General features: G+C 37.1%; 8 protein-coding genes and 1 non-coding gene across 9 annotated transcripts; 5 read left to right on the top strand and 4 right to left on the bottom strand.

Moving 5' to 3' along the window:
* Positions 1-12: 12 nt before the first annotated feature.
* EV154DRAFT_516814 (cytochrome P450) lies at positions 13-2,226 on the bottom strand. Its single transcript, XM_051602423.1, has 8 exons — positions 1,866-2,226; positions 1,732-1,804; positions 1,563-1,678; positions 1,338-1,494; positions 929-1,254; positions 777-863; positions 600-719; positions 13-545 (listed from the first exon to the last, which is right to left on the bottom strand). The coding sequence occupies exons 1-8, from the start codon at positions 2,175-2,177 to the stop codon at positions 129-131; spliced, it is 1,608 nt and encodes a 535-aa protein (XP_051455188.1). The 5' UTR covers positions 2,178-2,226; the 3' UTR covers positions 13-128.
* Positions 2,227-5,257: 3,031 nt separating this feature from the next.
* On the top strand, positions 5,258-7,465 carry EV154DRAFT_604581 (heat shock 70 kDa protein). Its single transcript, XM_051607407.1, has 2 exons — positions 5,258-5,387; positions 5,458-7,465. The coding sequence occupies exons 1-2, from the start codon at positions 5,285-5,287 to the stop codon at positions 7,323-7,325; spliced, it is 1,971 nt and encodes a 656-aa protein (XP_051455187.1). The 5' UTR covers positions 5,258-5,284; the 3' UTR covers positions 7,326-7,465.
* Positions 7,466-8,871: 1,406 nt separating this feature from the next.
* On the bottom strand, positions 8,872-10,433 carry EV154DRAFT_302667 (inositol-tetrakisphosphate 1-kinase). Its single transcript, XM_051594869.1, has 7 exons — positions 10,380-10,433; positions 10,197-10,309; positions 10,059-10,144; positions 9,774-9,999; positions 9,515-9,693; positions 9,371-9,452; positions 8,872-9,314 (listed from the first exon to the last, which is right to left on the bottom strand). The coding sequence occupies exons 2-7, from the start codon at positions 10,243-10,245 to the stop codon at positions 9,250-9,252; spliced, it is 687 nt and encodes a 228-aa protein (XP_051455186.1). The 5' UTR covers positions 10,246-10,309; positions 10,380-10,433; the 3' UTR covers positions 8,872-9,249.
* Positions 10,434-10,851: 418 nt separating this feature from the next.
* EV154DRAFT_516765 (DAHP synthetase) lies at positions 10,852-12,677 on the bottom strand. Its single transcript, XM_051602422.1, has 5 exons — positions 12,436-12,677; positions 12,268-12,366; positions 12,046-12,209; positions 11,928-11,990; positions 10,852-11,869 (listed from the first exon to the last, which is right to left on the bottom strand). Exons 1-5 carry the CDS (start codon positions 12,568-12,570, stop codon positions 10,951-10,953), a joined length of 1,380 nt encoding a protein of 459 aa, XP_051455185.1. The 5' UTR covers positions 12,571-12,677; the 3' UTR covers positions 10,852-10,950.
* A 903-nt stretch (positions 12,678-13,580) lies between these two features.
* EV154DRAFT_553612 (ribosomal family S4e-domain-containing protein) lies at positions 13,581-15,631 on the bottom strand (the record flags this gene model as incomplete). Its single annotated transcript, XM_051605136.1, has 4 exons — positions 13,581-14,381; positions 14,547-14,616; positions 14,996-15,192; positions 15,583-15,631. The coding sequence occupies 4 exons, from the start codon at positions 15,629-15,631 to the stop codon at positions 13,663-13,665; spliced, it is 1,035 nt and encodes a 344-aa protein (XP_051455184.1). The 3' UTR covers positions 13,581-13,662.
* A 291-nt stretch (positions 15,632-15,922) lies between these two features.
* On the top strand, positions 15,923-17,806 carry EV154DRAFT_516754 (uncharacterized protein). The gene is made up of 3 exons (XM_051602421.1): positions 15,923-16,101; positions 16,163-17,412; positions 17,467-17,806. The coding sequence occupies exons 1-3, from the start codon at positions 15,997-15,999 to the stop codon at positions 17,753-17,755; spliced, it is 1,644 nt and encodes a 547-aa protein (XP_051455183.1). The 5' UTR covers positions 15,923-15,996; the 3' UTR covers positions 17,756-17,806.
* EV154DRAFT_447402 (uncharacterized protein) lies at positions 17,758-19,163 on the top strand. Its single transcript, XM_051597132.1, has one exon. The coding sequence runs from the start codon at positions 17,796-17,798 to the stop codon at positions 19,083-19,085; it is 1,290 nt and encodes a 429-aa protein (XP_051455182.1). The 5' UTR covers positions 17,758-17,795; the 3' UTR covers positions 19,086-19,163.
* A 1,253-nt stretch (positions 19,164-20,416) lies between these two features.
* Positions 20,417-23,563, top strand: EV154DRAFT_516752 (kinase-like domain-containing protein). The gene is made up of 9 exons (XM_051602420.1): positions 20,417-20,862; positions 20,930-21,045; positions 21,104-21,212; positions 21,283-21,524; positions 21,588-21,719; positions 21,774-21,895; positions 21,946-22,682; positions 22,739-23,471; positions 23,541-23,563. The coding sequence occupies exons 1-8, from the start codon at positions 20,577-20,579 to the stop codon at positions 23,377-23,379; spliced, it is 2,385 nt and encodes a 794-aa protein (XP_051455181.1). The 5' UTR covers positions 20,417-20,576; the 3' UTR covers positions 23,380-23,471; positions 23,541-23,563.
* Positions 23,564-25,090: 1,527 nt separating this feature from the next.
* EV154DRAFT_t92 lies at positions 25,091-25,162 on the top strand. Its single transcript has one exon. It is a non-coding gene; the product is annotated as a tRNA-Pro (tRNA).
* Positions 25,163-26,820: the final 1,658 nt, after the last annotated feature.

Here is a 26,820-nt window from a genome sequence, read left to right as displayed (position 1 = left end):
TAGAATGGAATTCTTTGTAAGCTAAAAAGTCATTCTTATTTTGCTTCAGTTTAATTGAACTGGCTAGTATTAATGACGTTTTTAATACCGATTATATTTACACTAAAGCAATACATCAAACTCTTTATTTAATATCGCTTAGTAAAGTCAAGAACGAGTTCTTTGGGTCCGATACTATCTGTACCAGCAATAACCATACCATTTTTGTGAATTGAATCATGGGGCAAACTCCATTTGTATTTTCTGACAATCATAGCCAAAAGAACGCGTTGCTCTGCAAGGCTCATATTGAAGCCGATACATTGTTGTTGACCTTTGCCAAACGGTAAGTATGCATTGAATGCACGCTTGTTCTCTTCATTTTTTGGGTTGAAGCGTTCAGGATTAAAAAGGTAAGGATCGTCCCAAATAGTTTCATCCAATTGAGCACCGAGAATGTCTGTGGTTACGATTGTACCTTTGGGAATCATGAAATCCCCGAGTTCTGTATCCTCTGTTACAATTCGAGGTTGAGTCCAGACAATAGGTGGTATGATGCGAAGGTTCTTAAGTTTAAAGTGTCAGTACATTTTTTTTAGAATATTGAATGAGAAATATACCTCTTTGATAACCATGTTCAGAAACACCATGTTCTTTGATTGTTCGACAGTCGGAATAATGTCTTCGGGTGCATTACCTAACCATTCAATAGCTTCGTTACGCAGCTTTTGTTGAATTTCCTAAAAAAAACGCTCGTCAGCTAAGTTATCAGTAATCTCTACAAAAAACTTGACTACTTCATGAACAGCAAGGTGGTACATAGCTGATCCCAGCGCATTTGCGGTTGTTTCATGTCCAGCAAGCATAAAAGCGAGAATGTCATTCTGATTGATGTCACGTAGATTTAAGAATTATTTTTAAATGAAATTGAGCATAATATTAGGCATACCAGCATTTGTTCGTTTGTCAGGACTCCCCCATCGCCTGATTCTGCTTCAATCATCAAGGTGCATAGATCTTTTTCGCTGTCATCTAAAGAACCTATACCCCCTTTATTCGCTATCAGTGCGCGTTTTTCGGTGACGATGTCGCCAATCCGTTTCAAAAATATTTTTAAAGTTTTATGAAGCTGAACACGAGAAGGAGACATCCATCGAAGACTTGTATCTAGTATAGGGACGATGGCATATATTGGTACAAAGGCTCCATCCATTAGGGAAGAATAATATTTAACCCATTCGCTGTTTTTGTCTCCTATAGCGTTAGCATTGTAACCTATGACGAAAATTAGTTATAAAAATATTGTTAATAGTTCATTGTTCATAGGAAGCCTATTTTATAATAATTTATGAACCTACCAAAACCAGCAGCTGTGATCGCATCGAAGGTAAACCTTTCAATATAGTCTGACATGTCAATAGTTCCATTTTCCTTTTCAATTTCAGTAAATAATTGTTGGGTCAACTTTCCGAAAAGCTGCACAGGCATTGCACGTTGAAAAGCAGGATTTGCAGCCTATTGTAAGTGATTTAACAATGGGAGTTAAATACATGTACCAAAGGGTAACGAGTGGTTAACTTTACGTTTCTATGAACCTTCCATTTAGAACCTGTTTCTGTGAGTATACTGGGATGGCGCAAGATACCATTGATCAGTGTGTCACCTTTACCAAAAGAATTTGGCGCCTTGGGAAAAATATCTAGTAAACAATTATCTTTAACTTTCAAAAAGAAAAGCAGACCTGATCATTACCTGAATTCAATAAAACTTTTCTGATATCAACAGGATTTTGGACATAAACAGACCAGCCAGCGCGATTGAGTCTCTATATTTATATCATATATACAATCAGTACGGGTACGATATCTCTATTATTATAAAACTACCACATAGGTGCCATTAGCCTTTGATATCAATGGCGCGTACAAGTTTTTTAATTGATAAATAGGGTCATCATTTTTAAGAGCAGACAGAATAAAATATAGAAAATTGACTCTTGGAATGTTACGGATGCCAGGAGGAGGTAAGACTATTTTTCTATACAATGTATATAGTAGTGTTGCGGCAATAGCTGAGCTAACATACGTGAGCCGCTTCTTGTCAAACCTGAGCATGGGCGTTATATAAGTCCCATAAAAGCTTATGACGTGAGTGCTTGTCATCTCAAATATGCCTTGAGCTTTGGAAATAGTTATCATTAAACTGAACGAAATTTGTCTCTGGGTTAAAACGGAAAGTGAGGATGGGTGATAAAGCTAATTGTGAGAGAAATTTTTTATTCCCTTATTTAAACTCGCGTAAAAAGCATCATATGACTTGTGCGTATTCTTGTCACATGTGTATTCTTTTCTCATTGGCATGTTGCAGATATTTGTTATGCGAGTTCGACTAATCTAAATCTGTTTCAGTTTTTTTTTCGCTTTTCTTAGGGACAGCCAAAGTTCACGTCGTTATAACGCAAGATCTGTGATTTGGCTGTCCTTTAGACCTGGAAACAAGAATATACAATCAAAAACAATGTAATAATCACGAATTAATGTATATTGAACGATTTAAGCCTGTTTTGACAATTCTATCATCACTTTTCGCCTTTAAGCTCGTTTGATTTTAATCTTATGCAGAAATATTAAGGTGAAGTCCAAATGAGAAGCTGAAAGTAAGCTATAACGCACATATACCGGTTTTTTACACTATGTTATTTGTAATAAATATGTATGTAGTTCAAGTTGTTAAGTTATATTGACCTCATGCTGTCTATTAAAGTATCATAATCCGACATTACGGCTACGTGCGCCCTGGCTGTCCCTAAGAGACCCGCTAAATATGTAACTATTTTCTTTAAAACTGCCCTTCCCCACATTTTTCAAATAGATGCTTGGTACACGATCTCTCACTTTTTGGTATTTTTGGATCGATACTTCAAATCGACCGTGTATCAAGATTTATCAAAAGAATTTTGTCACGGCAATGCTTTTTGAATTTAAATTTCTTTTCGACGTTCTTTGAAAAACAAATGAAAATCTTGCCTGTTTGTCATGATGATAAAGTCTCTGTTTCTCTAAACTTTTTTACTAATACGAATCATACATTTGATATTAGATAACAAAAAAGTCTAAGCAACGTTAAAACTTTGTACTGATCACAAAAAAAAAAAAAAAAAAAAAAAAAAAGAGAGAAGCAGACAGACGACGAGCTTAAAAAAATGAACACCTTGTCACCATCTCTGACACCTTATTTTTCAAAACAGGCTCCTCGTATGAAAGGGGACTGAAAAGGTCAACAATATGGATTCTAAGACCGTCTCAGGGTAGATAGTTATTTGAAACTATTAAGAACATTTCATGAAATAATATGCGGAGATCTTTGGAGACACCCTCAATGATTTTATGTCAGAAAACAGTCAGTTTGATATTGAATACATACAAATGCTTTGATTAAAGTGTGATGTCTTTGGATAAGGTTTGGTGGTCTTTAAACATGTAAAGGGAGGAGAAATCACAAAGATTCTACTTGAAAAATATATAAAAAAAAAAGTTATTGATTACATCCAGTGACGGGTACTTCTAGAATACACCTTTTCATAGTACCATCTTCCTCTACAGAATTATGTTTTTCTCTACTTGGTAATAAGCACGCCGTCAAAATTAAACTGCGTTTGTTGTCCACGCGTGTCTGTATTCAGAATCGTGTATGGTTTTAAAATTGATCATGAAACCAATGAATATACTCTTCAATATGAACCATAATTTAGATATAACGCGGAATAGTGAAATAAACATGAAGTCATTAAACGGACTCTTAAAGATGGACATGGTTTAAATGTTAACGCAAATAGTAAATATAAGTACAACTATTTATTAAAATCTTATAAGCGAATTATATATCGGAGAGCTGTAAAGACCTGGTACTACAATCGTTGTAAGTAATTCTTGAATATATTCTTATCTCTTCTCCCTCAAAAGAGAGAGTCAAAAATATAGTCTTTCAAGTTAAGTTGGTAAGCAGTTTATAATAAATCCTCATCATAAGCACGGGTCTCAATCTGAAAATGGGTAGAAGAGACTCCCCATTAAGCACAAAGAAATCACAACTCCGCGTGTCTCGCTGGAAGCTCCTACCCAACAGCATCGTGGGTCGGTTGGCATTCATTGTATGGATCATAACAGAGCGTGCTATTCCTGGTTGTATTTTTATTTGCTCATACAGAGAGGGGGAGAAGAGGCTCCAAACAATAATAAGCAAGTAAAAAGATTGAATTCAGAAGTTGAGAAGGGACGTGTGTTTAATTAGCGACATACCTGTTGTATAATTTAATTTTAAAGCCACATAATTGAACTCGTCATCTTGGCTTGTACAGCGCTGCCAACGCCAATTGACGGATTTTTTTTAACAAAAGGGCGGTTTTAGTATCCATACCTTTATATGAGACCAATAGAAATAGTCGTACTTTTAAAACCCGGATCCTGCTGTTCAATGTACTCCTGGTTACCTAGTAGTAAACAACGAATTGGAAGCTCCTACGTCTAAAAATTTATACAAGCGCCAAAAATACAAACAGTTTCATAAACAGTCTCGAGCATCTTGTTACTGCTATTGAGATCTCAAATCAAATATTCTTATAATAAAGGCATGTAATACATAAAACAAACTGGTAAACTAGAACATCTTTAATAAACCAGAATATAATGGAATAGCTCCTGTTTGTGATTATAAAATGTTACTAAAAGGTATTGGATTCGTGTACGACATGTTGTATCACATTAGGATATGGCTGATTCAGAAACTCAGACATGAGAAATTGTGGCCGAAGTTGTTGCGACGAAAGGAGATTGATCGCATGAAATATCGTAAAGGGAATTGATTGGTGACAAACGACAGCATACAACTCACTATAGTCGTGACTGTTTCGAATTACGTGGAACCTTAAAGGAAGTTAAACTTATTTAAATTTAGACGAAGATGAGAGACATGTTCATTCGTTTGGTCAAACATCCGGTAGATGAACAAAATAGGAGGTGGTAAGAAAGGTCTAAAGTGCAAGATATGTTTTAGTAAAGACTTGCCACATGTAATCTGTTTGTTCATCCCCGCTTCATTGATTAATACTTTGACTTGGGCGATCGTGATTCGGCCAAAATAATGAGGATCAGTGAATTAAAGGTCGGTAAACTAAATTAAAATTTGTTTCAGCCAATCATAATTTGATACATGGAAGTCTTGTAATTTTTTTATTCATATATAAATAAACCGCTATTTTCAAACTCTTTTCTTCTTCTTTACCGTAAAAAGTTTTTATATATACAAAATGCAGAAACAGGCCACCTTATTGGCCCTTTTCGCCATTATATTTGCGCTGTTTATTAGTACATCTTCCGCAGCCGCTGAGGACAAAGAAGCTTATGGAACTGGTATGTACATGAAAAAGAAAAGGATGGATAGAGAGTATGAAGTATTAAAAAAAAACGCGTTATTTAATAGTTATCGGTATCGATTTGGGTACAACTTACTCTTGTGTTGCTGTTCAAAAGAACGGACGTGTTGAAATTATTGCTAATGACCAAGGTCATCGTATCACCCCCTCATATGTTGCTTTCACTGATGACGAACGTTTAATCGGTGATGCTGCCAAGAATCAATTCTCTGCCAACCCTGAACGTACTGTTTTTGATGCTAAGCGTCTTATTGGTCGTCGTTATACCGATAAGGAAGTCAAGCAAGATATGAGACACTTCCCCTTCTCTATTGTCAACAAGAATGGTGCTCCCAACATCAAGGTTGCTGTTAAGGGTGAAGATAAGGTCTTCACTCCTGAGGAAATTTCCGGTATGGTTTTACTCAAGATGAAGGAGACTGCTGAAGCTTACCTTGGTAAGGCTGTCACCCATGCTGTTGTTACTGTCCCCGCTTATTTCAACGATGCCCAACGTCAAGCTACTAAGGATGCTGGTACTATTGCTGGTTTAAACATTATTCGTATTCTCAATGAACCTACTGCCGCTGCTATTGCTTACGGTTTGGATAAGACTGGTGGTGAGAAGAACGTCCTCGTCTACGATTTAGGTGGTGGAACCTTCGATGTGTCTCTCTTGTCTATTGATGATGGTATCTTTGAAGTTTTGGCTACTGCTGGTGATACTCACTTGGGTGGTGAAGATTTTGATGCTCGTGTTATTGATCACTTTGTTAAGGTCTGGAAGAAGAAGAACGACGGTGAGGATATTACTAAGGATCTTAAGACTATGAGTAAGCTTAAGCGTGAGGTTGAAAATGCTAAGCGTGCTCTTTCTTCTCAAATGTCTGTTCGTGTTGAGATCGAATCTTTCTTCCAAGGTAAAGACTTTTCCGAAACATTGACTCGTGCCAAGTTCGAGGAACTCAACAACGATTTGTTCCGTAAGACCTTGAAGCCTGTCGAACAAGTCATCAAGGATGCTGGTTTCACCAAGGAGAAGGTTGACGAAATTGTTCTCGTTGGTGGTTCTACTCGTATTCCCAAGGTCCAAAAGCTCCTCACTGATTTCTTCAACGGTAAGAAGCCTTCTAAGGGTATTAACCCTGATGAAGCTGTTGCCTTCGGTGCTGCCGTTCAAGGTGGTATTCTTTCTGGTGAAGAGTCTTCCGATAAGGTTTTGTTGTTGGATGTTAACCCTTTGACTCTCGGTATTGAGACCACTGGTGGTGTCATGACTAAGCTTATTCCCCGTAACACTGTTATCCCCACCAAGAAGTCTCAAATCTTTTCCACTGCTGCCGATAACCAACCCACCGTCTTGATTCAAGTCTTCGAAGGTGAACGTGCTTTGACCAAGGATAACAACATCCTCGGTAAGTTTGAATTGACTGGTATTGCTCCCGCTCCTCGTGGTGTTCCCCAAGTCGAAGTCACTTTTGAAATTGATGCCAATGGTATCTTAAAGGTCAGTGCTGCCGATAAGGCCTCTGGAAAGTCTGAATCTATCACAATTACCAATGATAAGGGTCGTCTCTCTGAAGAAGATATTGAACGTATGGTAAAGGAAGCTGAGGAATTTGCCGAAGAAGATAAGGCTGTTCGTGACCGTACCGAAGCCAAGAACAAGTTGGAGAACTACATTTATACCGTTAAGGGTCAATTAGGTGAGGATGGTGCTCTTGCTACCAAGATCTCAGCCGACGAAAAGGAATCTATTGAGGATGCTATTAAGGATAAGCTCTCTTGGATCGATGAAAACCCCACTGCTCTTCGTGAAGACTTTGATGAAAAGCGTGAGGAATTAGAATCTGTTATTAACCCTATCACTACCAAGTTGTATGCTGATGGTTCTTCCGACTCTGATGAGCCTTTGAGAGATCACGATGAATTGTAAATTGACTCTATCCCCCCTCCACATCTCCAATCTCCCTCCCCCTTTTATACGTTATACACACTTTTTTTTTTTTTTCAAATTGAAAAAAAATAGCCTTCAAATAAAATAAATAAATAAGCACTGTGCTTCTATTCTCAATTAAAAAACTCTTTTAAAAATTTAAGATGGTTACGATTGAGCAACTGAACAAGTCGGTCAAATTTATAAAATTCATTTATTTAAGGCTGCTGCATGTATTAAAAACAGCCTGCGCAGCGTGTTTTTTCTTGCCATCCCTTAGTTTCTGCAAAGAAATTTATTACCCTTGACTACCCATTGGCAGAAGACAACGAATGAGGAAGACTACTCAGTCCGCTCTCTGAGAATTTTCCAATGCACGTCGCTGACCATAATGGTAGTTGTAACTCGCCACTTCAAGCATAATTCTCGACTGCGGGTTGTGTTAATTGGCACCCTCTAGCGTAACTTTAATAGTATTGATCTCTATTTTAGCGCATTGTGCTGGATGACACCCTAAAAAAAGGTATCTAATATCAAGTTTGCTATAACCCCTTCTTATGATAAGTAACAAAAGTATCGCAGTAAGTAAGTAATCAATGACGATAAAGCGCATGAATGCAACAAAGCGATTTTTGGCTCTTACGAGAAAAATATCGATTTGATTCGACCTCTGCCAGCGCAATGATACAGTTGACTTGTATTTCGACCATATAGATCAAGATTTCGATTCGAGGTTTTCTATTTCAGGCAACGTCCAGGGGTTGTCAATAGCACATTGAACTCATCCTCAATGCATTGGTAGGTACTTTTAATATGATAATTATAAACTCAAAAAGATTATTGCATCAATTGCTGCAAACAGCTGTTGCAGAATACTGTTTTTCCTTTTGTCCAAAATATAACGTCCGCAATGATATTGTACAAAAACGTTCACTTTGGATATTGCAACCGTAGCCGAAAAAAAGTTCAATTACGGATAGTCCCTGGTTCTACCATTGATGTCAACTACCCGACTCAATTCGGTGACAATAATCTACTTTTTGCGTGGAGCTGTTAAAACTGCTTCGTAACAATATTTTTTTAAAATTGAAATTACGGATTAGAGATTGTGGCAAACTTTAGTCTCATCCATTTATGTTCTGAGTCAAATAAAAATATCCATATTTAGGGGTTAAGATATACGCTGTAAAAGAAAAAGCTGGTTATCGGAAGAAGCACTGGAAAGTGGATTCTGCTCCATATATTACGGATTGCAAAGGAAAAATTAACTGCTGTTAGTAAATTTATCAATTTTAACGTGCCTTTCTTCCCCAAATCCGATCGACTTTGTTTGCTTTTTCTGGCAGTAACATCGACAATAAATCATGCACAATCGGATTTATAAAGTCAGTTTGATGCATGAGTTACACGGCCCTGAAATATTGTTTATGAGTTGTTAGATAGTAGATGTAGTCCATGATGTGATTACGATTTTAAAAAACAGTAGGGCAGATCCTCATGTTTACTGATCTATTTACTCTTCAGCTCGAGTACCGAATATCCTAGTATTTATCGCATTACTTTGTCTCCCTAACCACTTTTAAAAGCAGCCGACATTTGTCTGTCAGATTTATGGCATGATATGTAAAATATTACTTTTTACTGATTTACAAGCACACGGACAATATGGGGACGGACATTGATCTATAACGTTCTCACTTTACTGAACGGATTGTAACTTACCACGTGGTGCTTAATCCGCTATACACATTATTCATTTTCTTGGAACGCATAAAACCTAAAGGTTTGTCTCGACACTTTATACATCCGCTTGTTTACGAAATTCCTCAATGTAATCACAGGGGTCAAATAGATGTGCTTCGATTATAAAAATACAAAGTTAAATTGTTTAATTCTTTCTTTTTGTTGCTGCATGTGTGTTCTTTTATCCTAGCCTCTTTTCCAAGATATCGACAAACATCGAATGGAAGTTATCTACATTTTTAAAGCCTAGAGAAATATCAGTAAAAAGTAGAGACTTTCCCTTATTATAAAGGTGAACTTACTAGGAAAATAATTGACATCCACTACGTAATAAGCGTTTGTTTTTGATTGTAATAAAACATCAAATCCAAAAAATGTCAGGCCCTTTTTGTATATAAAAGCAAGGTTAGATATTTTCCTTGACAGTTGTTTTAGAATATAAATACCAGCTGACGATGCAAACTGTCTGCAATTTGCTGTAATTTATCGTTGTTCAAAAAAGCCTCCTTGTGAATATGAATATCTTCTGGATCCAATCTTAAAAAAATTTTATCCAAATCATCTGAAAGGGTAACCTGCGTCTCGAAACTTTTAGGTAACATCTGACTATCAAAATGGACTACATCTACATGATGAAATTTAATCAGTCGACAAAAAAATAAAAATAGAATAAACTGGATAACATGAGGTAAACAGTAACTTTACCTCCACTATGATCAAGATTTTTGAACGAAGGTCTTGTAGATGCACTAATTTGACCATCCGCCACATACACCTTTACTATGACCCCATCATGTTGAATAAATTCTTGTAACATGACCGAATCATTCTTAACGTACGCTTCGATTTTTGACATGCCTTTTGGTGATGGCACCAATATCATTTGGTGTGCTTCTGTAGATGAGCAAGCTGTTCTACGCTTACACATGGCCTACGGGACAGTTGGTTACTCTCTCACTTACCAAAATCATTACCATGGGGATTCCTTACCGGGAAATTAATATCTAGTTTATCATTCCAATCTTTTACGGAATCTAAGGCGATACTTTTTGGTACATGAAATAAGGGCTGGTTATCTATAAAAGGATGTCAATAACCTTTTTGTGATAATTGCGCTTTGTCGTGTACCTATTGTGTCTTTTGCCGCAGCTGTCTGGGTGTGATGGTATAAAAGCATTCTGTCCAACACCTTTTCAATGTTTGGCCAGTCGTCTATAACAATGACATTGGGATGTGCTTTACTGTATTTCTAAGATATTACATTAAGTCCAATGGTCTATTTTTATGTTTTATGTTTTATTCCTGGATTACCTTGAAGCGGTCAAACAGCTGTTTAGCTTTAGTATCACCGCGCTCTATCTTTGCCACAAGATCGGTCATCTTGTGCACAATTAAATCTAAATCGCCTTGCTCTTCGATGGGCATCGAAAGGTCAATATGAATAATTCGAATATTTCTTTTACTATCACACGGGTTTATAAGCAAACAAAAGTCAAAAAGGAGCGTGTTCCATATATTTACATAGCATATTCTTCTAGACCAATGAAACCAGAACGTTCGATTTTCTTTCGAGTGAAAATTAAGCCAACAGTTTTGATGTCATGGCTCATACTTTTTTTTTATGATTTTAAGATAATATACAGTGGAAGAAAAGAAAATAAAAATATTCAAGCAAAAAAAAAACAGTATAGTAGGCAAGTTAGTCACACAGGGTTTCTCATTGGACACAACGTCGGTCAAAAAGTAATGTCATACCATTCACCTGCATTGGCAAATCCCCACAGGCAGTAACAAGTGATCACATTATAATTTGAACTAAAATTTTAGTTTGTTTTTATTTAGTACACAAGCCGAATTCTGTCAAAGATATCGTGTTCGTTTTTCACAAATTAGGAAAATCTTTGTTTTTTCTTTCATTTTCATAGTATTTAGCAATCAAGAAGGCGACGTCAAGTGATTGCTCGTAATTTAAGCGGGGATCGCAATGTGTCTGATAATTAGTAGATAAATCTGTATCTCTTAAATCCATTGATCCACCAATACACTCTGTAACAGAATCACCAGTTAATTCGAAATGTACACCATTTAATTTACTTGCGCAATCCTTGTGCACTCTAAAGGTTTGTGATAACTCTTGAATGATGTCGATGAAATGACGTGTTTTCAAGTTACCAGAAGCTGTTTTTGTATTACCGTGCATAGGATCACAGACCCAGACAGGAATATGGCCAGATTTGCGAACAGCCTCAATGTGTTGAGGTAAGAATTTTTCCACCTTTTCAGCACCAAAACGAGTGATCAAAGTAACCTTTCCGATTTCTTTTTTGGGATTCACAGTGTTCAATAGATTCACCAATTCTTCGGGCACAGTGCTAGGTCCTACCTTGATACCAATTGGGTTTTCAATGCCTCTCATATATTCTACATGAGCTCCATCAGGTTGACGTGTACGATCACCAATCCACAAAAAGTGAGAGCCTGTGTTATACCACTTCTTTTCCTTACTTGTAGGTGAAGTTAATAAACGCGTGAGACATGACTCGTAGTCTAATAAAAGTGCTTCATGGGATACAAATAAGTCAACAGAGTTTAATACATTCGAATTGGGACTATCAGCTCCAATGGTCTTCATGAAGTCAAGTGAGTCAGTCAATTGTTGCACAATTGTCTCGTATTCCCTCTTGACATTGTCAGATCGCACGTGGCTTAAATTCCACTTTGAAGGCTCATGTAAATCAGCAAATCCAGAATCGAGCAAAGTACGCACATAATTTAAAGTAGCGGCTGAATGGAAGTAGGCACTACAAATGATAAGAGTCAATAACCTCAACTTTATAGTTTTACACTAAAACCACTTACCCTAATAAACGCTCGGGATCAGGCTTACGATCACTGGGATCATAACCATTTACATTATCGCCTCTAAAAAACACGATTGTGTTAAATTCAGATCAACCTCCAACTTTTTTTTTCTTACCTGAATGAATGAATCTCCTTTCCTTCATGCATCTCCATGGGACTGGAACGAGGTTTAGCGTATTGACCAGCCATACGAGCAATACGAACAACAGGTGTACGTGCGCCCCAAGTTAAGACAAGGGACATTTGCAACAAAACCTTGAGTTTAGCTTCAATAGGATCCTGGTAACAAGCAGATTAAAAATCAGGCCTTTCCGATGCTTTTTTCGACATAACTTACTTGAGAACAATAGTCGAACAATTCAGCACAATCACCACCTTGTAATAAAAAGGATTTACCAAGAGCAGCATCTTTTAATTGGGATCTCAAGTTGTCAACCTATCAAAAAATAATAAATATCAAATTTTAGTTTGTTTTGGACCCTGTCAATCCTTTATAAACCCTTACCTCAGAGGCTGATACCATTGGAGGCAGACGGTTTAATTTATTCAACACACGGTCCACATGTTCTTGGTCTTCATATATGACGTCTTGGACGATAGGCTTGTTTTTCCAATCTTGGGGGGTCCAGTTAGCACTCATTATTTAATTTTAGGTTGAGAAGGATAAAAAAAGAAAAGAGAAAAGTTTTCTTCAGTCAAAATCGTCCTTATTTGGGAAGCCCAATTTTTTTTTTTTTTTTTTTTTTTGTATACAACTCCCCCATTGACTCATATTTGCTAACCTATTTCTTCTCATTCGTTTGCATTACAGACTGAGGTTCAATCGGACTATTAATGTCGGACTAAAGGGGTTAACGCCGCAAACTGTTTTCATGCCTGCAGTTAGGGTAGTTTTCTTGTTAATAATATCTGATTTCTGGAAAATTAACTTTTTATGCCCTCGGATTATTGCCTTCATTATTTTAAGATGGAAAAAAATGGGGTCGATTGCATGCAAATGTTTTACGCGTTGAAATTTTACCTGTGTTTCACAAGCTAAAACCGTTTATATTAATTCAAAGGATTCCTGGAGCAATAATATGATAATTAAACTGTCGTCTTTTAGATAATACTGAGAGGGTACTTTTGAGCCTGTGGCTTAAATGTAGGATAAGATGTACATTAAGAAGTGAGCAAATTTCCTTAACAACTATAGCGAAAGCGGAAGTTGAGTGCGTCGTAAAGCCTATGATTGAGTGACTTGTCTGTTCCAACATGTACACTCAAACACTTGATGACCAAAAATGAGCGGTAGATCGTTTCTGTGAAAGACTCTGTTCAGATTGAAGGTTTTAGGATAAGAGATTTTGGACTGTTTTAGAAATCTATACGCTTGTGTCGAAGAGCAATATGTCCACAGCAGTAAAGCTGTCCAAAATTAGACTATACTTTGTTCATGTAATCGACACTTGGTTAATCAGTGGTATTTCGTAATGTTTAAATCTGGTTGCATGTCTACACTAGTTTAACCGTGTGATTAATGAATCGTAGAAAGCTAATCCAGATCAAGGTGTTTCACGCATATGAGTCAACTGAGGCTTAACAAACGCACTACACTCAGGCACTCCAGACAGGCACCTTACATTCATCCCAAACACAGAAAAGTTTATATTATTTAACAAAAAAAAAAGATATTTTTTTATTAATTATGTAAAAAAGAGAGAGGGTCGCTTAGTGAAAACTAAATGCAAATTTAGTTGGCAGCAGCGGCAGCAGCTCTACGACGATCACGCTCCTCAGTGATGGAGAGCTTGACACCCTTACCCTTGGGGAGAGAGATCCAAGGCTTGGTACCTTGACCGATGGTGAAGACGTTGGAGATACGAGTAGCGAAGACACGATCAAGAGCATCCTTAACGTGGACGATTTCGAAACCACCAATGTGACGTTCACGGTGAACGAGTTGACCGACACGACCAATATTACGACCACCAGTGATCATGACAACGTTACCAACCTCGAACTTGACGAAATCAGCGACCTTGTTTTCCTCAAGGTTGAAACGAATAGTATCGTTGGCCTTGATGAGAGGATCGGGGTAACGGATGGTACGACCGTCGTGGGTGGTGATATAAGGAATACCCTTGGAACCAACGAGGACCTTCTTGACCTTACAGAGCTTGTACTTGGCCTCTTCATCAGTGATACGATGGATAGCGAAACGACCCTTGACATCATAGACAAGACGGAAGTTTTCACCGGTCTTCTCGATAGAGATGACATCCATGAAACCAGCGGGGAAGGTAGAGTCGGTACGGACCTTACCGTCAACCTTGACCAAACGTTGCATGAGGATAGATTGGACCTCACGACCGTTAAGAGCGTACTTCAATCTGTTACGGATGAAGACAATCAAAGGAAGACACTCACGGGTCTTATGGGGACCGGAAGAGGGCTTAGGGGCATAAGAACCTATTGAAGAATTAGTAACCCGTTTGATTCCAAGGTTGCTGATCTGATTTGAACATGATCAATAAAAAACTCAATTGCACACTATGAATCGAATCGGCAACATGACAAGTTTCGTTTATTTCAACCACATTCAAATCCAAAATCAACTGTAGTGTGTAAGCTTACCCAAAAGTTTGTCAAGCATCCAGTGCTTGGGAGCTGCGAGACGCTTCATATGTTTCTTAGGACCACGACCCTATTCAAAATTCCAATCGTTAATATGGATGCATTATGTTATATTTTAATCAATTCAACCATCCATCCATCCATCCATCCATCATATAGACATCCATCATGGTATGACTTGAGTGGCGGAAGTGGTTAAATTTATATGGTCCATACCATTGTGAGATAGTTATGAAAAAGGAGGATTCAATAAGCTTCTCTGGCTCTCTCTCTGTTTATTAAAAAGATTTGGGAGGCTTTCCGGACGGAGTTTATGGCTGAGTTGCTGCTGTGTGACTACGCAACAAAAAACCGAAAATTTTGATTTGAAGGGACATAGAGTTTCTGCTACAAAAGAGTACTTATTATGGCTCACAATAAATTCCTTCCTTCAGCAAGCATCGAATAACTTTGCTTTCAAAATCTTCCACAATTAGATTCGTATAGAAGGTCTCAATCTCCATACAATTCGCCGTTAATGATTTGCTGGCACATCTTTGAAGTGCTTTGTTATAAATCGCAAGCGGGTACAAAGCACGAAAGCTGTTACTAACAGTTAAAAATTGCTCATTTAAATGTACACCACTAGTGATCTTGTGTGGGTAAACTAATTGATATAATAAATACCAGCAGTTTTGCTAGAATATAGACTTCAAAGGCAATAGTAATTAATGAACATCATGGCTCCGGTTACAATCTGTCTTATGTATCTCGAGGTGCAGCGTACCCTCACAACGTTGTCATCATAAGGTTTCAAGTATCGAAACTGTTTTGATGGACTGTTTCTTTTTGAGATTTTTGAAGCTTTATATAATACTCTTTTTTGAAACCTAACAGTATTGTTTGTTTGTTTATTGTGTTGTTTGCAAGCAGCACGAAAAGTCGCTTAAACTATTTCGAACCGTATTTGGAATATTTGCTGGTGTGACTAGATTTTTTTTTTTTTTTGCTCTCTCGTATAGTGTCCGTGAGTTTGTTGTTGAACTTTTGGGATTACCGTGAACCTTATTTTTGACAGCTTTGATGTGGTGATTGTAATTATACATGTTGAAGTTGAGGGTTTAAAATTTTCTTTTACGTCATTGACTAAAGCTATGCTGTCATAGGCTTAATTAGTCGATTAACTAACAACCCCCCCCCCCATCAAACCTACTGTATCACTTCTCCCTACCAAACGGTATTACTCTTTGTCTCTTTATCAAAATAACAAATTGGCTGATAAAGCGCAGATGATGTGTGCGCGTTTGTGTACTCATTTAGTACCAACAAAAAAAAAAAAAAAAGGAAAAAATTAAAATCCAGATCCTGTTTCTCATTTTTCGGGTTTAAAAAGGCAGATTGCATTTTTGTTTGGGGGGTTTCTCTCCTACTTTTTACAACATAAACAAGAGAATGAAATATTGTCGTAGTTATGGGAAGATTACAAGACAACCAGTACGCACCTTTAATTCGAAAGCAGAACCAAGACAACACCAAAGTCAAAGAAGAGAGAGCGAACAATGAGGCTAAATTGCAGGTTTGAATTTGAATATCATAGATAACTTTTTTTTTTTGGCTGAAACTTGTTTTACATATAGGCAACCTTCTGTCCGCCACTAGACCCCTCGCTTATCCAAGCCATTTGGAACGATTCGTATAATTATGATGCTTCGTTCGAGATACTATCCTCATTAGCTAAGGATGCTGACCAAACACTTGATCAACAAGACATGATGCAAGCCATGGAGCAACTCGAGCTGGACGAATCAACTACAACGACCACCACCACTGAGGGTGAAGATGAAAACGTTAATTTCTTACTCAATTGTTTTCCTACATTGCCACTGGACGAATTAGTCGATGCTTTGAAATCCCAAGACAATGATGTTGAAAAGGCAACCGATTTGCTGCTTAGCCGAGAGTTCCTTCAAGAGGCAGAACGCGCAGGTGGTGCTGTTCTCGACAAGTCTCAAAACGAAAATATGTATTATACACGCAAGGACGACGTTTCCAATAAGAAGAAACCCAAAAATAACAAGAAAAAGAAGGGTACGGTCTGGACATCCGGACAATTACCTAATACACAAGCAAGTGCGCCAAGAATCGTAGACGATGATCCGTATGCAGAGTTGGCCACAGTGCCATTTAATTGCTGGCATCAATATGATGCCATTGTGAATTCTATCCAGTGGTATTTTCCCAATGTTCCCAAAATCACCGTGGCAACCTGTGTACAGCATTGCCGTGGTAACATCATTGCATCCGTCAAAATGATTATGGAAAAGCACCCGGAGGAGAAACCAGAACATGAATTAAGTTGGTCATCCCTCAAAGAGTTAACCAGTGTCAAAGAAGAATTAGAAGCCATTATGGTAGACCGTACACCTGATGATGTATATCGTGTCTCAGTAGGTGTGATCATCAAATTCGAGGGAAAGAACGTGTCTACGGAGCATATGGTTCAAGACGGAATTGAACATTTTTTAACGTTTGATGTGAATCAGATGGAATTGGAAGCCAGACTTAAGAAAATGGCTAAAGAGTCAGAGACGATTAGAAGAACAAAGCAAAAGAATGGCATGCCTGTGATACCCGATTATTTACTTATAAATAACCAACAAGACTATCAAGATGATGATCCAGAAGAATGTAGAGATATTGCCATGCAATTGATCATGGAAAGAAACGAATTATTTCGTAAAGCAGCATCTGCTTATAGACAGTCCAAGAATAAAGGACCAGGTGAAGGCGGTATTGCCTTTTATTACTCTGATACGGCAAGACAAATTGATAGTCGCGCTAAGGATTGGAATATGAGAGCGGCCAGAGCCACCGTGCGTGGACATAGGTAAAAAGAATAAACAAGACAATGAAAACAAGTACTGATAAAAGATAAAAATAGAATCCGCCAAAATGACGATCATTTATTGGATCTCCATGGCCTGACTGTGGCCGAGGCACAAGTGCTTGTGAAGGAAGGTGTTACACAATGGTGGTCAAGAAGTCAAATGCAATCTGCACGTCGTCAGTTTCAGCCATTGAAAATCGTGACGGGCGTAGGTAAGCATTCTCATGGAGGTGAATCCAAATTACTACCTGCTACTACAAAGTGGTTAAGAAAAGAAGGTTGGCTATTCGAAATGACCAACCCAGGTTGCATATACGTCAAAGGAGTTGTAAATAAAAAGTAAAGTTTTTTTTTTCTTCTTTTTCTTCTTTTCTTTATTCAAAATGTCCTTACTACTTACAAAGAATTGTCATTATGCCATCCTCGTTGCTATTGAGGATGGAGACAACTTTACTGCACAAGATGATAAAGACATTTACATTGCTTCTCGACTCAATTTAAGACTTCCTCGTCCTGTGGACGATTTAATACCCCCCACCACTCTTATTTCCACAAAACCCACCATATTGACAGAGCGACCTCAATGGAGAACCACACTAGCCTACTATGTATCTAATCAGATCCTACACCGCCTTCGAAAAAGAGAAGCCGAAATAACACTCGAGGTCAATACTTTGGCCGTTAAGGGTGAACGAGACACATTGGGTTCCATGGTTCTTAAAATGAAGAATGCCAAAATGGTGATCCTGCATGGAAAAAGAGATATTGCGCAGATTCAGCAGTTTGTAGTAAATAAAGGTGACTGGCTGAACATTGACGATAGTTGTAGGACAAGGGTTAAGACTGGTTTGTTTATTGTGGAAATGCCCCATAATGCAGACACGGTGGATAAACAGTTTGGAACACCTTTACAGATGCCTATGAGAACAAACAATCTGAATGATGGGATAGAAATTTGCTCGGATATCAGCTTATTGTTAGCCAATCGTATGGATGATGATAATAGTTTATTGATAAACGCGGAAGATGAAGATGACTATGGTAGACATGTACAACTGGAAGATGAAGAAGATTTCGATGCACAGCTCATAGAGAACAATCATCATGATGAAGAAAGTGAAGAGGAAGAAGAAGAGGATGAGGATGAAGATGAAGATGGGGATGAAGATGAAGTTGATGACGAGGAGGGAGAACATACGATAGCCATTGGGGAAGGGCAAGATCAGTTTAGCTTTGTATTCCAGGTTATTGAAGCCACACATATCCGTTCCCTGATAGAAGGCGTACCAGAGGATTCACAAGGATTCTTTCAATACGAGTTTGCTAATAAACAGTATCGATGCTCAGTAGATTCCAAGGTAGATAGTTGGCGTGCATTAGAACATCACCATAACATATACATACAAGGTTATTTGGATGACATAAAGGCTTGGATGACCGAGATAGCAACAGTAACAGTATGCTTAATTATTGAAGACGCGGATGGAAAGCAAGATTTGATAGGATATTCCGATGTGTTTATCAAGGGAAGAGATATTGGTGTTTTCGAACAATCTGCGCTTATCTATGACTGTGACAAATTATGGCATATAAATTCTGATAAGCAATTTTCAAAGCTACAGTTACAATTTGGTTTAATCGAAGGGTGGCTGGACGAATTCCATCATGATTAAAGTGTTAACACTTAAATTGGGACAAATATAAAAATGATTTCAGACAAATAAAATTATTTTTCGTACAACTGTTAGAATAGACAACTTCACAAAAAAATCAGACAAGTTGTTCAGACAACGATTTTAATTTACTAAACAATACTTGTTCTCCTTTTTAAGAATCCAACTCATGATATTTCTTAGAATAGACAATCAACTAAGGCAGCCTTCTGTCGTAGCAGTTTCGTGAGCAACTTTGCCTTTAGGGTTCAAAGTATCTAATAAAGAACTGTTGATAGAAATAAGAATGATGCTCTATTTAATGCACTTTAGCTAATCAATTAAAGATATACTGATCAGTCATAAAATTGATTAAATGTAGTATGATAATGTGTGATAAATTTGTGTTTATTAATCATATGTAAATAATGTTATCAACGTCATTATTTAATCGGGTCGCTTAGGGACAGTCATGGTGCGCATAGTTGTAATGTTGGATTATGATACTTTAATAGACACCAAGAGGTCAATATAGCTTAGCAACTTGAACTAGATAAAAATTTATCACAACTGAATTAGTTTAAACCAGTATATGTGTTTTATAGCTTACTTTCAGCTTCTCGTTTGGACATTACCTTAATATTTCTGCGTATTATTAACATCAAACCAGCTCAAAGGCAATTGAATTGTCAAAACAAGTATAAATCGTTCAATATACATTTATTCTGTTTTTTATTGTTTATTCTTGCTTCCAGGTCTAAAGAACAACCAAATCACAGATCTTACGTTGTAACTACGTCCACTTTGGCTGCTCCTAAGGAAAAATTGGCCGTTCCTAAGAAAAGCGATTATAAGAACCAATTTACAGAAGGTGACTCGACTAAAATGCCATTGGTAGCTTTCGGTGATGGACTAAAAGGAAAAAGCCATGTAAAATTTAAAGGTTGCCGTATCTGTGAAATTATTTACAGACAGTTGAAAGAAGAGAAGGGCTCAGGAAAGTTTTAGTTCTTGATATCAATGAGTTTAAAACATCATCCGTAAGTTACTATACAGGTCTGTTTTAATTGTCATGAAATGAACCTTCGACACTATCAAACTGAGGACAGATCATTCTCTAGTATATTAATTTGAAACAGTTGCAATATATTTTGGAATCGGCAAGTTCTAGCCAGTAAAAACATGATGTACATCGCTTCGGAAATCCAGGCCATCAATGAACGACCAGTATTTTTTTATCGTCACTATAGAAAGGGGTTGTATTTCATCTCTATAAGTAACACTGTCTGATTTAAAAATGTGAAAACTGTAAATACAATAATCACGTGTAGGGAGGGTATCGTTTCGTTCTTTGAAAAAAAAATACACACACCACATTTTTTACGGGTGTCGAAATTGTGTTGCCAAAAAACCCTTTATTTTTGTTTTCCCCATCCTTCTTTTTTCTTCATTTTCTCCCCTACTCTCTATCTCTCTCTTTCCCTTGCACGTTTATATTTTATATATGCATAAATGGCTCAACCGTTACACAATCCCCTTTCTTTTCTAAAGAGCGCTAATCTTTCCAGCTCTTCCTTGGAGCGAACACCAAGCTCTCGTTCACGATCTGGAAGTTTCCTTCGAGCCATCTCACTGCATCCTTCTGTCAGTCCAAACGGAGGTCAACAGTCGCCTACTACGCCTTTATCTCGAACAAACACGAACAATTCCCTCTCGCGAGTTCCTCCATGGCTCGAAGACGGCGCAGATTCAGCATTTTCTTGTAACCCAGACGACTTTGAGATAAAAAATCCAATAGGTAATAACTAAAAATGTAAATGTTATTATCTTATTCACGTCATTCTTTTTTTTTAAAAAAAAAAAAGGCTATGGCTCTTCGGCTGTCGTCTACAATGCTATCTATAAGCCAAAGGGTATGAGAATTGCAATCAAAATGATTGATCTCGATTTATTCGAAAGAAATCAAATTGATGAGTTGAGGGTAAATAACAATAAAGTAGATAGGATATATGCTTTACAATTGCTAACTAGGAGTTTAGCGCGAAACAGCTTTAATGGCTTTATCAAAACACCCCAACGTATTAAAGGTTTATGGGTCGTTTGTAAATGGCTCAAAATTATATATCGCCACACCCTATTTATCAGGAGGTAAGGCTTTTTTGGATTGGATGTTGGGGAAAGCATATTATATATTCTCACACTATAATATCCATAATAGGATCATGCCTGGATATAATGAAGTGTGGGTTTAAAGATGGATTTGAAGAGACAATTATTGCGACGATATTAAAGCAAACGTTAGAGGGGCTCGTCTATCTCCATAAAAACAACCATATCCATCGAGATGTAAAGGCTGGTAATCTATTAATGGATGATGGAGGTACTGTTCTATTAGCGGATTTTGGTGTATCAAGTTCCCTGACTGAAAATAATGAGGTCCGAAAAACTTTTGTGGGCACGGTAAAGTCGTACATACAGCGGGAAAAGGTAACAATCACTCATCCATCTTATTTATTTATTTAGCCCTGTTGGATGGCACCTGAGGTAATGGAACAATCAGCTTATGATTTTAAAGCTGATATTTGGAGTTTTGGTATCACCGCTTTAGAACTTGCTACTGGTCATGCCCCATTTGCCAAATTTCCCCCAATGAAGGTACACTGCGTTTATATCATCATCTTATTCTTTACTCATAATCTTACATCCAAGGTCTTGATGATGACTCTGAACCAATCCCCTCCAACTTTAGATAGAGATCACACAAAATATAAATATACACGTGCTTTAAAAGAAATGATTGATTTATGTCTTCATAAAGACCCTAATAAGAGGTAAGGATCTTACACCAAAAAAATATAACGGAGTTTTAATCCCTATTTAGACCAACGGCTGAAAAACTCTTATTTCATCCATTCTTCAAACAAGCGAAAAGAAAAGATTACCTCATTAAAACAGTACTAGCTTGTGTTCCTCCCTTAGATCAACGACCCCACCGAAAAATAGGATTTAAGCATGTCACAATTGAGCACACAGATCAGTGGGATTTCGACACCGCCACAACAGATGACGAGACTACTAAACCAGTTCAAAAACAGCAACACATATCATTTGGTAATCTTGGCAAAGGAACTGACCTTCCCTCCCCAGCCCCGTCTGAGTCCGATCATACAAGGACTCGGAAATCTCGCTTTGTTATCGAAGATGGCTCAACCATTAGCCTCGATAAAGAAGATATTACCGTTTCATCTCGACGTTCATTATCGCCCAGTCGGCTATCTTCTATCAGTAGAGAGACTATCCCACAACCACAGTCTACTTCTGTATTTCCAACCGATCCCGTAGCATCAGACAGCCAAGCATGGCAAAGTGCAATGGGGCTAGGTCTAGGTATATCCTCGACATCCTCAGCCATATCTGCTTCTCTGCAACAATTGCCACTGGAGAACGTACAAGTAAGAAAAGGAAGATTCAGTGTAAACCATCAATCTGCGCCAGCATCTATCCGGACTGCCGATTCAAAATCGGAACCAACACCGATATTACTACCTGAATTACCAGCTTCTGATATACGCTCTATGCCAATGTCTCGAGGCATCAGTAGCGATAGTATGAAAGGAGGTAAAATACATTGTTACTTCATACAAATAAAAACTGTGGGACTTACATTTATTCAGAACGTAAATCGAGGTTTGAAGTACAACATTTACCATCCTCTACAGTGATGGATGATAGTCAAAGAAGTGACGCAACACCAATGACGCGAGAACCATCTTTCCAGCATCAACGTACTCTCTCTCGTGAGTCCGTGAGTTCTGGAAAAATTAGTCGATTCTCGATTGAAAAGGAAGATGCCAATGGCCAAACGCAAGAGTTGATACATCCGTTTGAATCAACTAGCAATGTGATTGCTGGATCACCTGAATACCGTAAAAAGGGAAGGTTTGAATTGACTGGTGGCATGACAACTGCAGAAAAGTTGGAATCACCTCAAACTACTCTCAATAGTACCTCAAATCAGGCATCCATTGCAAGAAGCATGGCCACAAAACCTGCACCCGTGTCGGACAATCAGCAAGTCTCTTCTGTGTACGGACAGATGGAGGCGCTATTGAAACAAACAGAGGCCCAGAAAACTATGCTTCATGATTTACTATTTGGTTTAAATACACTATCAAATGGTGGCATGCCTCAGAATATACCAAACTCTAGAACAAGATCATCCTCGTTTGATATCAGGAAAATGTCCGTGACATCGTCATCTGCTGCTAGTGAGCACTTGAGTACGTCACATCACATGTATCCTATGGAAAAGTAATGTTTTAAACAATTTAAAAAAAAAAAAAAAGTATATCACTCTAAATTTGTATTAGTAGATCTTCGACTCAAACCGAAATTGCATCTACATTAGTAAATTACAACTAACATGCCTAAATGATGCATTCAAATTTTAACCTTAATTTCTAATCTTATTTTTAGGAGCATCTTCAGCAATTGTTATTAACTTCAAATCGAGAAAAAGAACGTTTGTTAAAAGAGAATGATGCACTAAGAAAAGAAGTGGAGAAGCTAAGAAAATAAAAATAAATCAGCGGTGGGTAGAGGTGCGAGTCAAGTCCCTCACCTTCTAATGTCTACACACCTTTCAGCATTAGTTGGTATAGCAAGTTACGCACTCCCACATACCGTGTTATGTAGTTAAATTATTATAAGCAGCAAAGTCCATGTTAGAGAAAGAGCTGTTTTAAAAAGAAAGAAAAAATTATTTCAATCTTTTTTTTGTAAATAGATAGTAGTTAATAAATAATATATGTATTTTTAATTGTAGCCCTATTATTTTCCAGGGGATGTTGTTATCATAAAATTAACGCAGACATATTTATGCATTTTTATGTGATCAGATAAAGATGACAGTTATGTCATGAGTTATTTTTTGTTAAAAAAAAATAGAATCGCATGACAATAAACCATTTACTGGTGATAAGGTTGCAGGTTATTACAGGGCTTTCTGTTTCACAAGTTAAACGTAATACAGTAGGCTCATGCAATTGAAAAGACAATTTGAATTAGTGATTCAGGTAACACTGTTGAGCCCGGTTTTAGAAAATGTACTACGTCCCATTTTTCTGCGGGTCTTTCAATAAAGCTGTATATAAATCAACCTGCCCAAATACACATGTTCATTTTGTGATTGAAAAGTACTTTTCTGACTCAATTTAGTCTGATATATTATGATTGGGGACGCTCAAATAACTTCCAACATCCAATTATTATTTTTTTCGGGTCTCTTAGGGACAGCCATTTTTCTTAGGGACAGCCAGGGTGCGCGTAGTCGTAATGTTGGGATTATGATACTTTTATAGACATCAAGAGGTCAATATAACTTAACAGCTTGAAATATATACACGTTTATTACAACCAAAATAGTTTAAACCAGTATATGTGTTTTACGGCTTACTTTCAGCTTCTCGTTTGAACTTTATCTTAATATTTCTGCATCCGATTAAGATCAAACGAGCTCAAAGGCGAAAGAGTGATGATAGAATTGTCAAATAAGTATAAATCGTTTGATATACATTTACTCGTAATTTTTACATTGTTTTTGATTGTATATCCTTGTTCCCAGATCAACATCCAAATCACAGATCTTACATTACGACTACGTGCACTCTGGCTGTCCCTAAGGAAAAATTGGCTGTCCCTAAGAAAAGCGTATTTTTTTCTTCACATAAAAACTAAAAACTTGAGGGTCCGGTTTTTATACTCCATTTTTCTGCCAAGAATAACATATGGTTGGGAGAAGAACTAGACATGAATTTGAGTTAATTATGTATATATTTTAAAAGATAATAGACAAAAAAACTGGAAGCTGGAATTTATCTGAACGTCCTAGTTTAACACGTACTTTCAATTCGTGTTCAAAAACGCGCGCTAATGTTAGCATCACGTGATAACACGTGATTATCACGTGATTTTATGTTTTTTGCAATTAAAACATATAAAACACCTATTTTTTATTGATATCAACAGGGTTTTTGGTGAAGTGGTATCATTCTCGCTTTGGGTGCGAGAGGCCCCGGGTTCAAACCCCGGAAGACCCCCTCTTTTTATATTTTTTCCCTGTATATCGGAGTTTGAAAGTTTGTTGCTTTGTCTCTTGTTTTATGCAAATCTTTTATACATACAGTATTATCACTTTAAATTCGGACAAATGAAAATTATTTTCAGACAAGCTCAAAAAAAAATTCAGACTAAAAAAAAATATTTTCAGACAAACGTAAAAATTATTCAGACAAAGAGAAATTATTTTCAGAAAAATGATAACAAAAATTCAGACAAGTAAAAGTTTAAACTAGTTTTGATTCTTTGTTGAGGCATTTATCCCAGTACGTTTCAGAGTGTCGTATCCAACCATTACAATCTTCCGTGGTAATAGTCTCACAGGCTGCCTTGATTCTTGGGGTTAAAGTGTCCAAAGTTGAAAGCGGATTTCTTTTGATGTGCTTCTTGATCTTGGACCAGCACTCCTCAATAGGATTTAGAAATGATGAAAAGGGCGACATGAGCAAAGGTTTATAACCTCTACTTTCGATTTATCCTTCACTAAGCAAGGTTTGAGTATCTCCAATGATAGTCAAATTATGCTTTGCCCTCGTCATGACCACCGAAAAAATGATTGAGCTTGACATATGATGTACAGTGTAATTGCAAACAATAAAATTATATTTCTTTGCTATTCTTAAAACTACTTCGAGCTTAACACTATTTAAAGAAAATGAACAAGAAGGTGTTTATCAAGAGGATGGATTTGAAGCAATGGATTTTATTAATGAGATAGAGAGCCCCAAAAGACAGTAATGCTGACTTCACTGGATTAATGGCAGGCACATTAATCATTAATACGTGATGAATTCACTTCCAGAGATATCGGGGAAATTGACGTAGAAATCCAAGAGAACAATGGCTCGAAAAATAGTCTTAGACCGATGTGAACTACTGAGTAGTTGTATATTTGTAGTTGATATAATTATGAGACCACCAACAGATAGATCGACTAAAGGAAACACAATAGTAGTTGAAACACCAACCTCCAGGGCTATAATTCAACGATCTTAATTGAAAATATCTGTAATCAACGTTGTGAATATTGAGATTAGAGTACCTGCCACAAAGCCAAAAAAAATTTAAGTTAAACGCCTTTCTGCTGTTAACATAAAATAAGCTCATAGCATAAATCGGCAGGGGGTTTCTACATGTAATCAATCAGTCTGATTTTTTTTTTTTTTTTTTTTTTTTTTTTTTCAAAAAAGGTAAGCTAAAACATCTGGATTTTAAGTGTAAAAATTGTGATAGTTACTTTTTTTTTAATCTTTTTTTCTCTCTTCATTCTTTTATTCAGTTTAAGCTATGAAAGGTAACGTATATGTATGATATTTGATGGAAATGCAACCAAAAAACTGATTCTATTATAAAAAAGAAACTCAAAATGATAGCTCGGACGATGACTTTCAACCACCGATTTTGGGACGGAAGAGACGAAGTATGTTACATTGCCAAGTCTTATTTTGATAGAAAACTTACGTGATGTTTAATTACCCTTTCTTATAGGTCGGGAAAATACCCCATTTATTGATTCCCAAAAGAAGTTTAAAGGGAAAGGCAAGTCAGCCGAACATGAACCTGATATTACAAGTACCATTGGTATTCCTGATTCTATTAGAAATGTTGTCAGCGACAATTTGATAGATTATAGCAGTGA

The sequence above is a fragment of the Mucor mucedo genome (genome assembly GCF_025094135.1).
Source record: "Mucor mucedo strain NRRL 3635 chromosome Unknown EV154scaffold_81, whole genome shotgun sequence".
Lineage (NCBI taxonomy): Eukaryota > Fungi > Mucoromycota > Mucoromycetes > Mucorales > Mucoraceae > Mucor > Mucor mucedo.
This window is presented reverse-complemented; position numbering and strand designations above follow the sequence as displayed.

Excerpts from the sequence above, each read along its gene's own strand:
- EV154DRAFT_604581 (XM_051607407.1), top strand. The coding sequence starts at position 5,285 with ATGCAGAAACAGGCCACCTTATTGGCCCTTTTCGCCATTATATTTGCG. Across the intron at positions 5,388-5,457 it reads CAAAGAAGCTTATGGAACTG|TTATCGGTATCGATTTGGGT; the intron begins GTATGTACATGA and ends GTTATTTAATAG.
- EV154DRAFT_516752 (XM_051602420.1), top strand. The coding sequence starts at position 20,577 with ATGGCTCAACCGTTACACAATCCCCTTTCTTTTCTAAAGAGCGCTAAT. Across the intron at positions 21,720-21,773 it reads CCAAATTTCCCCCAATGAAG|GTCTTGATGATGACTCTGAA; the intron begins GTACACTGCGTT and ends CTTACATCCAAG. Across the intron at positions 21,896-21,945 it reads CATAAAGACCCTAATAAGAG|ACCAACGGCTGAAAAACTCT; the intron begins GTAAGGATCTTA and ends ATCCCTATTTAG.
- EV154DRAFT_516814 (XM_051602423.1), bottom strand. The coding sequence starts at position 2,177 with ATGATAACTATTTCCAAAGCTCAAGGCATATTTGAGATGACAAGCACT. Across the intron at positions 1,805-1,865 it reads AGGCTAATGGCACCTATGTG|AGACTCAATCGCGCTGGCTG; the intron begins GTAGTTTTATAA and ends ATATAAATATAG. Across the intron at positions 546-599 it reads TGAACATGGTTATCAAAGAG|AACCTTCGCATCATACCACC; the intron begins GTATATTTCTCA and ends TTTAAACTTAAG.
- EV154DRAFT_447402 (XM_051597132.1), top strand. The coding sequence starts at position 17,796 with ATGTCCTTACTACTTACAAAGAATTGTCATTATGCCATCCTCGTTGCT.
- EV154DRAFT_302667 (XM_051594869.1), bottom strand. The coding sequence starts at position 10,245 with ATGCTTTTATACCATCACACCCAGACAGCTGCGGCAAAAGACACAATA. Across the intron at positions 10,145-10,196 it reads TGCGGCAAAAGACACAATAG|ATAACCAGCCCTTATTTCAT; the intron begins GTACACGACAAA and ends ATCCTTTTATAG. Across the intron at positions 9,694-9,773 it reads AAATCTTGATCATAGTGGAG|ATGTAGTCCATTTTGATAGT; the intron begins GTAAAGTTACTG and ends TTCATCATGTAG.
- EV154DRAFT_516765 (XM_051602422.1), bottom strand. The coding sequence starts at position 12,570 with ATGAGTGCTAACTGGACCCCCCAAGATTGGAAAAACAAGCCTATCGTC. Across the intron at positions 12,210-12,267 it reads TGTTCGACTATTGTTCTCAA|GATCCTATTGAAGCTAAACT; the intron begins GTAAGTTATGTC and ends GCTTGTTACCAG. Across the intron at positions 11,991-12,045 it reads AAGGAGATTCATTCATTCAG|AGGCGATAATGTAAATGGTT; the intron begins GTAAGAAAAAAA and ends CGTGTTTTTTAG.
- EV154DRAFT_516754 (XM_051602421.1), top strand. The coding sequence starts at position 15,997 with ATGGGAAGATTACAAGACAACCAGTACGCACCTTTAATTCGAAAGCAG. Across the intron at positions 16,102-16,162 it reads ACAATGAGGCTAAATTGCAG|GCAACCTTCTGTCCGCCACT; the intron begins GTTTGAATTTGA and ends TTTTACATATAG. Across the intron at positions 17,413-17,466 it reads GCCACCGTGCGTGGACATAG|AATCCGCCAAAATGACGATC; the intron begins GTAAAAAGAATA and ends AGATAAAAATAG.